Source organism: Sinocyclocheilus rhinocerous, unplaced genomic scaffold, assembly GCF_001515625.1.
Source record: "Sinocyclocheilus rhinocerous isolate Xijiao unplaced genomic scaffold, SAMN03320098_v1.1 scaffold735, whole genome shotgun sequence".
Lineage (NCBI taxonomy): Eukaryota > Metazoa > Chordata > Actinopteri > Cypriniformes > Cyprinidae > Sinocyclocheilus > Sinocyclocheilus rhinocerous.
Window position 1 is genome coordinate 418,062 of NW_015629505.1, and position 10,090 is coordinate 428,151.

At 38.5% G+C, this 10,090-nt stretch overlaps 1 protein-coding gene across 1 annotated transcript in view; it reads right to left on the minus strand.

Annotated features, from left to right (window-relative positions):
* Positions 1-5,404, minus strand: part of odad2 (outer dynein arm docking complex subunit 2) — a 61,418-nt gene extending 56,014 nt beyond the window's left edge. Inside the window, exons 1-6 of the mRNA XM_016550939.1 lie at positions 5,318-5,404; positions 4,873-5,107; positions 4,552-4,709; positions 3,561-3,687; positions 3,234-3,340; positions 696-835 (exon numbers count right to left, since the gene is read on the minus strand). Coding sequence (XP_016406425.1) covers positions 696-835; positions 3,234-3,340; positions 3,561-3,687; positions 4,552-4,709; positions 4,873-5,090 — 750 coding nt within the window. The 5' untranslated portion in view covers positions 5,091-5,107; positions 5,318-5,404. The remainder of the gene's footprint in view (positions 1-695; positions 836-3,233; positions 3,341-3,560; positions 3,688-4,551; positions 4,710-4,872; positions 5,108-5,317) is intronic.
* Positions 5,405-10,090: the final 4,686 nt, after the last annotated feature.

Consider the following 10,090-nt stretch of genomic DNA (forward strand, 5'->3'; position numbering starts at 1 on the left):
GCTTCAAAGTGTTCTACACGATCCCAGACGAGGAATAAGTGTCTTGTCTAGCGAAACGATCGGTCATTTTCTAAAAAAAAATTAAAATTTATATAACTTTTTAACCACAAATGCTCGTCTTGCACTAGCTCGACCCATTGTTTACAAAGCGAACATGCAAAGAAAGTCAAACGCCCTTTAAAAAAAAAGGTAAAACAACGATGGCGGCCAATTTTGAAGTTGGAGGAGAAAATTAGATTTTTTCACCGTACCCTACCTTTTTGAACCGGAGTACACAGACAAAGCGCTAACCGCACGTGACCTTTCCAATGTGATAGCATAATGCGTGAAGCCGTAGATACGCATCGCAGAGCTAGTGCAAGATGAGCATTTGTGGTTAAAAGTATATACATTTTTTGGGGGGGGGGGAAATTACAGATAGTTTCGCTAGACAAGTCACTTATTCCTCGGCTGGGATCGTGTAGAGCCCTTTGAAGCTGCATTGAAACTGCAGTTTGGACCTTCAACCCGTTGATCCCCATTGAAGTCCACTATATGGAGAAAAATCCTGGAATGTTTTCCTCAAAAACCTTAATTTCTTTTCAACCAAAGAAAGACAGACATGAAGATCTTGGATGACATGGGTTGAGAAAATTATCAGGAAATTTTTATTCTGGAAGTGAACTAATCCTTTAACATCTTGACAGTTTTCTCACCTCATTGAGGAAAACTCCACTTGTGCTGCAAGTGATGAACAGCGTGGGTTCTGTGTCACAGGTCTCAATTATAAGGGAGCAGATCTCTCCATCCATCTGCCTCCACGGTGGAGAACGACAACCATTGGAGAACACGTAATCTGTGGAGGCAAGATTTATGCTTTATGATTTGTATATTTTGTTACATGTATATTGTGTCAAATGTTAAATTAGTGCACCGTTGTCACCTCTCAACAGTAAATATTTGCTATAAAACTGTTTTGGAAGGTTCATACAGTGCCGGCTCCCACAGGGGCAGTTGGACACTCTCTCCCAGCAGCCCTGCCAGTGAAGATGACTGATTGTTCTTCAGGACTGAGCTGCTGCAGACATAACCCTAAGATAAATCACCCTCGCCAAAAACCCCCGCTGATACTCCACATGCTCCAAACCCTCCTGCTCATCCTCACGGCGCCCCACCCCCCTTTATTTGCATAGAAGCTTCCAAATTTTACTCGCATACGGGGACACATTTTTCAAAAGAAGCCACATCCATCATTCAAAATTTGCAGGCCGCACTCCTCTTTCCAAAAAAAAGAGTTGATTGTTATGGCACAGCAAATCAGCCTGTTCTCCTCAGGGAGAAAGGAAGAAGTGATGAACCTCTTTGTAAACTGAAATCTGACATATGTAATGGTTTCCATGTTGTGGAGACTTGAATACAGACATGTTATATTTAAAGGATATCCAGAATTGCCACTAATGGTGATGGCTTGAAGAGTGCGTGTGAGGCAGAGAGAAAAAAGTTTTTGACTTATTGACATGCCAATAAGCACTAAAATGACCAGAACTACAAAATTTTGTGAGTTTCTTATAGAATAACTACCATGTAAAGATGTTTCGATCTTAAAGGTGTGGTTACATTAGCAAAAATTCGCAGGCAACAGTGTAGCAATGCAAAACAAAACAAAACCAGCAGCTTTCTGTTGGTCAACGTGGCGAGTCCGTTAAAAACCAGCTTTGGGAATTCTTTGAACCTCACACAAAATTCCCAATTACACTGATTCCTATTGACATTTCTGGATGTGTGGTCACATTTACCGAATTTAGTAGTTTGGTTGAAATCAAGTAATTTCTATAGGAATCTGCACAATTCGGAATTTCGGAATTTTGCTTGAGAGCAAAAAGATTTCCCCACGCATATTGTGTGAAGTTGGTCACGCAATTTCACAGAAATTGAATTCAATTGTATTTTGCAGCTTTAGGCTTATACAGTCTTCTGGTACTGTCAAGAAAATAATGAATCTGTTTAACTGAACATAGTTCAATCCCACCTCTGGAGGTCTGTTTTGCCTATTTGTTTGAGGACCTCCCATAATTTTCACCTAGAAAACTCTTAGGCTGATGATACACAGAGCAACTTTTTGAGCAATGTTGCCGGGCAACTTTAGTTAATGTTGCCTTCAACGGGCAACCAGGTGAGACACAGGACCCACGACTGATCTAAAGTATCCAGATAGAAATTTGTTACCCATTTTCAGTGGGAAAGTGCCCAAGCAACATTGCTCAAAAAAAGTTGCCCAGCAAAATTGCTCAAAAAGTTGCCCCGTGTATCATCAGCCTTAAAGTCTTCATATTCATAACCTGAATCCTCTAAAGCCTTGAGAAACACTGTTTGCTGAACTCTGATATCAGTTGGTTTTGATTTCATTTATGCCAGACTGTTTGTTTTACATCAGCATGGAGGTCGGCCCCGCGCACCTGCATGAGGTTCGACTCTGAAAGTGGGACTGTGAGCATTTCACTGGGGCCGGCAGTCACCTCAGTTGTCTCTACAGATCCATCTTTTGAGTTATCTGACACCAACCTCTCTTGATTCAATTTCTCGTTGGCCTGCAGGAACTGTGATGGTTCAGTGGCCACATTTAACTCAGCACCACTCTTCCTGTCACAGCTCTGCACATCATCACTAACAGCCACATTAGTGGCGTTCATCTCATTTTTGTTAGAGTAGGTCTGCCTAATGTGTTCGTAATTAACAGACACAAAAAAAATGCATCTACATTGAACTAATAAAATAGACAAAAGTACAAATACTGGTGCAATTTATCTTTAATTGGATAGAAAAACGACATAAGAAAAAAGTCTTGCTTTCTGAGAACTTTTTTTTAAATGTATGATTAGAACAATAAAAATGGTGTAAAAAACAAACTTTTTCAAAAGGAAAACAAGTTTATTTTTATTACCCCCTTGGTAGATATTTTTTTAACATTTTAAACATAAGCTCACTTAATTTTAATACATTTATATGAAAATAAGACTTAATATCTTATGTAATTTTGCTTTTCAAGTTTTGCTTGTCAAGATACTTTTCAAGTGCCGGAAAACTACAATCACTCACTCCCAGCATCAAAAAGAGAGAGTGAGAGAGAAATATGTAAGAGAGAAACAAGATTAATCAGAATGAGGGTGAAAATAAGTCTGGAAGTGAGTGAGTGACAGAAAGAGATAAAGTGAGCAGAAGTGATGGAGAGGGGGGAAAGTGAGGATAATGCAAACCTGATGTGTAGCGCACAGACTTCAGCACCCGGTTTTCTCCTGTTCCACAGAATTTCTTCAACAGATCTACCTCTGTATTAACAGCTGCTGGGCTTAGCCTGCCCTCTCTGGGCAAAAACACACACAGAACAAAAATACAGCTCATTAACCAGTAACAGTAATATAGCTATGAATGCATGCACAAACTTCAAATTGAAAACATTTACTTGTCAAGTGCTGTAGATTAAGAAGTATCTTTTCAGTATTTTAAATATATGACAAGGCATTAAAGCATGGCTGACTGGTTTGATTGAAGGCAGTGTATATATGCATACAGAAAGAGTTTACCTCGTGATCGGTCTGACAGCAATGCTTAACAACTTCTCGTCCAGCTGATGCAGGATATTGAATAGCTTGCCTTCGTGTATTGTGGGAGAGATGGGCTCAAAGATCTTCTTCATTGGCTCCCTGTTAACTGTTGGCAATTAACAAATTTTATTCACACCTGTTTGTCATACAAAAACTCATCAACTCATCTTTGTTTTTTCCCTCAGCCCCATTGCAGGTTGCATTTCAAAACTTTTGGAACCAGGGCGATGGGTGTCAGTATAAAGTCCACAAACACTGGTACTATTGGGACAAATAAGAGCCCATTAAGTGTTAGCAAAAATGTACTGAGTACACATTTAAATGTTAGCCAAAAGCTGCAGGAAGCATGTCTGAAATTAATCTTCAGATGAAAAATTTGCTCTAAAAACTGCAGTCTAAAAGCCAGAGACCACTAATGAAAATGCTTCTATTTCACATTTGTATAATTAATACAGACTTTTTTTTATTACATGTTATATCATCAATTAAAACTGAACTGAAAAAAATAACATATTTCAGATTTTAGTATGCTTATTCCTCTTCTTGCTTTAATGACAGTTGCATTCAAGAGGCACAAAACTCCACGAGTTTGTGTAAACCTGATGATCATGTTATCCAGCCTGATCTAGGAATGATCCAAAGAGCATCTTGTGCATCAGTGGAAGAACATCTGACCGACTGTTTAATTATATTTTGTTTGGGGTCCTATAAATAGTGCAAAATTTTAAATACTACAGATTTTATGTTTTTAGTTCCAGGTTTAAATAATTCCAGATTCTCAATGTGTTCTCAGATTTTGGGATCCCACATATTTCATCATAAATGAATGAAGGGCCTGGATTGATGAAGGCTGCAAAAGTGTCAATATATTTACTTTTATGTACATAACAATGGCTACAAGGAATAAGGAATAACAGAATACGTAATTTCAGACAAAGTAGCCCTTAAAGTAAAGCTGCATGCAGCTCACCTTCCAAACAGGCCCAGACCTCTTTAATCTTTTTATCTTTGCTTAGTTGCAAAAGGTTAGAGAGGTGGTAAAATGAGTGCACTGTGATGGCAGGTGGACTCAGCTGGAGAAGGGGACGTCCCTTATCATCACATTCCAGGGACACAGCAGATTCTTCTCTGAAAAAGAGAAACAGCAAAGGGTGGGTTGAAAAATCAGAAATTATCTGAAAACCTGCAGTAGTTATCTACACACGAAAATTAAATTAGATGCAATCTTCCTAATTTCTCTAAAGCAAATGTCATGCTAGTCAATTGCACGTTTAGCAGTTGTTGGTATTACCTGGTGTCATATATATCTGATGTGAAATCAGCTGTTTCTAGAGATGTTTTCCATTGTAAAGGCTCGCTGAATGGAATCCTGGCCTCCTGTGGGTGTCTGTCTGCGAAGTCCTCCGTGAAGAGCAGGATTTCAGTCAGTATGTCATTATTCAGAGGGCTGTTCTCTAGCTGATCTCCATCAGAACTCCACTGAATTGCCCTAGAAAGCGTCACCCCCATGACGGACGGAGTCTAACCTAACATTAAAGCAGAGTTAAAGCAATATAGCTAACACTATTAATACAACACGAGAAGGATAAAACTATATCAACGAATGCATTAAAGCGCGAGGACTGATATGTGGGATTTCAAACATATCTAACGGGTTATTATTATTTAAATTTAAAGACGCAAAATATTTGTGACCCTCATGAAAGAGTCGATTTAAAAGACGGTTTATTACTCACCAACAAACTGACTAAACAAGTCTGTATGATGTTTATAAAAGTTTTCCTTTTCAAATACGTTGTCTTGTTATCTTGTTAACTTGTCGGCGTTCCCTTCAGTTACTAAGTAAACAGAAACGAACTGCAGTTGCTAAGATACGGTCAAGCAACGTAGAGCGAAGAGGGTCAAAATAGTGTAGGAAAAGCGTTTGGCTTTACATAAATTACTCTTAAGTTACTCTTTTCTTTTCTTATAGTCTGTGTTTGCAGGACACACTGTATTGAATATGAATGATCAACATTCACATTAGGATGTTTTTGCAATGCAAACAAAAGTGAGGTCCAAAATGAGCCTACCTGACCGAATTAAGGGCTTTTACATTATGTCAACTGTTTGTTTTCTCTCTGGGGTTGCGTGCCACAGAACCACACTTTTGAGAGGCTCTTTATAAACTTCCGTGCTGTGCTGTATGGTTTGGCAGAAAATTACACACAGGCATTTTGGCCACAGAAAAGACTTCATTTCCCCATTGATCGTGCCCGTACAGCCTCTCAAAATAAGTGAATTCAGCACAACATTATTCACGCTGGGTTTAACTTTGATAGTTCTCACTCATAAGCTTTCAAGTGAACCGAAACCGAACAGGAGCTCCCTGTTTTCAGATAATGCATATGCAAGGCCTAGTGCCAGGTGTATCAGCCGCTCTCGCTAGTTGCCAAACCACACAAATGACCTGGAGATTAACATTACAGAAATGTCACTTAAAATAGTGCTCTTTAGATTATTCTCTCTTACTGAATTAATGATTTCACTTTTTGTTGTAGATCAAGAGATCATTACTAAGAATTTCTCCAGGCATTTAATATTACATGGAAATTTACAAGCATTTCCACAAGACTTCCACAATACAAAGTAAATTACAGCAGCAGAGACTTTTTTTGTTCATTTAATCATGTCTGTCTAGCGGTATGAAGTATGGGTAGCCTATTTCAGAGCTTCAAAACACACGTCACCAGTAAACAACACCGAATGGGTTTAATTTCCGTAATACTACTGTATATTTTCTTTGTGTGTAGATTAGGAAATAAGCAGCCACCGGTAAAGGCCTTTGATTTTAAATCTGGGAAAATATCTGTTCTTGCTCTTTTTTGCAACAGTCTAGTCATTTACAACCACAAGGTCATAACGATGATGAACAGAAGCAGAAAAGAAATGCAAATGCTCACTTAACAGTATGTGCGTCAACATTTTGATTTATACCTACAGTCCAGACACGCTTTTATTCTACATGTATTTGCAAAAGCCCAGTCTTTCATCCTTGGTTGAATAAATGGGTGCAAATCAGTGTTGTCGATCTTACTGTGTGACATTTTGTCTGGCCCAGCCTCTTCTTGGAAATCCAACAGCCTATAGAGGGGAGCCCATAAGAGTAACACTGAGACTCTGCGGGCAATAAAAAACAGGCCCTCTCCATCATTAAAGCATTGCGATCCCTCACTCTCATGTCTGCTATCATTCAGGGATAGATTGTAAATAGATTCAAGATGATGACACTGGAATCCCAGCGCACGAGTTTTCAAGCTGGAGTCTAGGGACCCCCAAAGGGCCAACAAGCCATTGAAAAACATTTTGGGGGGAAAAAAACACATTTTAACTATACATTACTTAAAACTTAAAACAAATTAACTAACATTAACAGTTTTTTTTTAAAGTTTTGATAAAGATTGTTCAGAAATGCTGACCATGTCATTATTTTATGATATTTATTCCATTTTATTCTATTGACAACCGTAGTTTTTAATAGTAAGGTGTACATTTGAGTTAAATTCTCTTCAATAATACACATATAACATTAATAGTGGGTAGAAAAAAATATATTCAACTTTTCAACAATAATAATACAAAGTAAATTTGTATTATTATTAGTAAACTATTTTATAATTTGCTTTGGCTTCAGTACCGCGACAATATAAAAGCCAATTACTACATTTTTTTAAACATATATTGTCATTATAAAATAAGATTTTTTTTGCACACAGTAGTATAAATGGGTCTTTATGCATGAAAATATATAATTACCTCTAATTAGAGAGAGAAAACAACGAATTCAAGGTTTTAAATAGAATGTCAAGAGAGAATGAGAGAAAGACAAACAGAAAAAAAAGAACACAGGGAAAAAAAGACTTATAAGACCACTATATGCTCTCATTAGCTCTTACTAATTGCTGTTCGTTAAGAAGGCTAAATACAATGAGCTGGTGCACCAGAGCTTCCTTTAAACATAAACACACACAGCCTGTGGTCAGAAGCACCTGTCAGCTCCTCCAACTCTCTCTGCCTTTGACTCAGACTCGGCATAATAAACAGTCCGGCAGTGATGCTGATTGAGCTGAAGCGGGAACACACTGCAGAAGATTTATGAGGTGCGGCTCTGTCTTCAAGCACGGAGGCTGTGATTGCATCCGTCCGCAGCTCACTCTCCGCTCTCAAAACAGTCCATTAACGAGGGGAAATCAGGCTCGGGCAGCATTACACACAAGTTGTGGTGCGATAAAGGGCACCGACCTACAGGAGTTAGGGCCAGTTCAAACAGTACACACTTTTGTGCTGCTTTTAAATCGTTTTTATAAACGCGCTAGCCAGTAGTCTTTGACCACTGCACCGTCTTGTTGTTTTAACCATCAGATCTCACGCAAGAGAGAAAAAGATGAAACTACAATGAAGTAGAAAAAGTGTGGGCTACTTAAGTTCCGTAACAAAGCATTTCTGCTTAGTTGCTAGACACAATTGGGGATATCCAAATTCTGCTGAATAATTTAGTTGTTTTCATGCAACTTATTGATCAGCTGGAACATCTGTATTCAGCTGTTTACCTGAAACCCACAACTATTGGGGACATCTTGCCTTCAGATGAGGGGGATGCCAGTCCCATGTCTGAACAAACAGGCACCATACATACAGTACTGCAGACATGAGGTGTTTATATACATAAACTTTGCTAGATTTACTATTTTACTACATTATCACAGTCTGTGAAAATGGCATATATTTCTTATTATAGCATTCGGTTAGACTGGATAACTTGTGCCTGCTTAATAAATAACTAGAAATTTACACACTAGATAATACTTCAACACCAAAATTAATGCAGTGGTGTAATGAAGGGGAAATACATTTATTGAAAATATTTTTTGGACATTTTACAAAAAAAATTAAATCAATTTAATGTTGCGGAAAGTGAGATCCAGATTCACAACCAGGCTTTTCAATAGTCAGCACTGGCCTATCAGTGGAAAAATCAATAGCTACTGGATATAGTTCAGTGGCTTCCAGCAACAAGTCATTAGTCTTATTTTTGTTCTCTGCATTATAAAGTATCACGGGGATTGTTTTACCCCACCAAACAATTCAGTGCTTGAGTAAACAGGCTGACTGATTCAGACTTAAACTTGAACCGATTTGGAGAGACATGTCCTGCAGCTCTGCTGTTGGTTATTATTGGATTTGGATCATTCTGCTAACAGTTTGACAAATTCATTTAAAAAGAACTGACACAAAAGAGTGAATCACTGCCAGCCTGACATCTCATACGCTGATGTAGCATTTTGTGTCGCGGCACTGCTTCTTGACTGAAACTTTAGTTAACTACTCCAAAACACAAGATAAGATACAGTAAGTAGCATTCTGCTAATTTTCCATACAGATAATGTTGGTTCAAGCAATTATGCACAGCGGACCTGAACTTTCCTGTGAGTCTGCTGTTATATAGCAGTAACATTAGTGGATCCACAGGAAATGTTCATTGTATGCAGTGCCGTCGCTAGCAGGGAGAAAGGTTGATTCCAGGGGCCCCCTAGATTTTGTTTATGTTTGTTATCACATAGATGCGCTCATAAAGTGTAGCTACGGTTTATAGCACTGCAGCATTTGCTGTGGAGCAGCAAGTATGATCAGGCACGGTTATTTATCTGCTGGTAGGACACGGAGTGGCAACCTGGCTTCATGAGACCAGAGACTCCACAGGGAACCATTTGAAGTCATGTACTATGTAGTAAGTAGGGACTTACTACGATGGGGTGTTGATATGGTCATGTATCCTACAGCATCAGTTCACAATTCATCTCCCGTTGCCTCATGGTATAGTAAAGGGTCCATCGAATGTGTACACAAGTAGTAGGTTATCCAGGTACTTTTTGTCTACTATTTTTTGTATTCAGCCATACTACTCTTTTGGTGTACCACTTTCACAAGCTTTACAGTAGAGAAGTATTCAATTTCGGACACAAAATTATCTTTTTTATTTTTATTTTTTATTTGTACACCAGTGCCGCAAACCACATTTATCTGCACAGAGGAGCAGAGCCACTTCTGCAAGACACATACAGTTTTATTTTTTTAACCACTAGAGGGCCAAAAGTTACATTGTAGCTTTAAAGGTCCCCTGAAATGCTTAGAAACATGCAGCGTTACTCTATGTGTTGACGTCATTTTAACTGAAACAGGAAGACAGGGCGGGACATATCGAGCAGCCCCGCCCCTTTTTAAAATAGACAATATCGTTCGTTTATATCACAGCTTGGTTTAGAGCCGTTGAGCTCCGTAAAGCCGCATTTGACAGGGTATGCCAGCCACAATCTCATCCATATTGCTATAAAATATAGTCAAGTCAAGTCACCTTTATTTATATAGCGCTTTTAACAATACAGATTGTGTCAAAGCAACTGAACAGCATTAATTAGGAAAATAGTGTGTCAATAATGCAAAATGACAATAGTAAACACTCATTTTTTTTT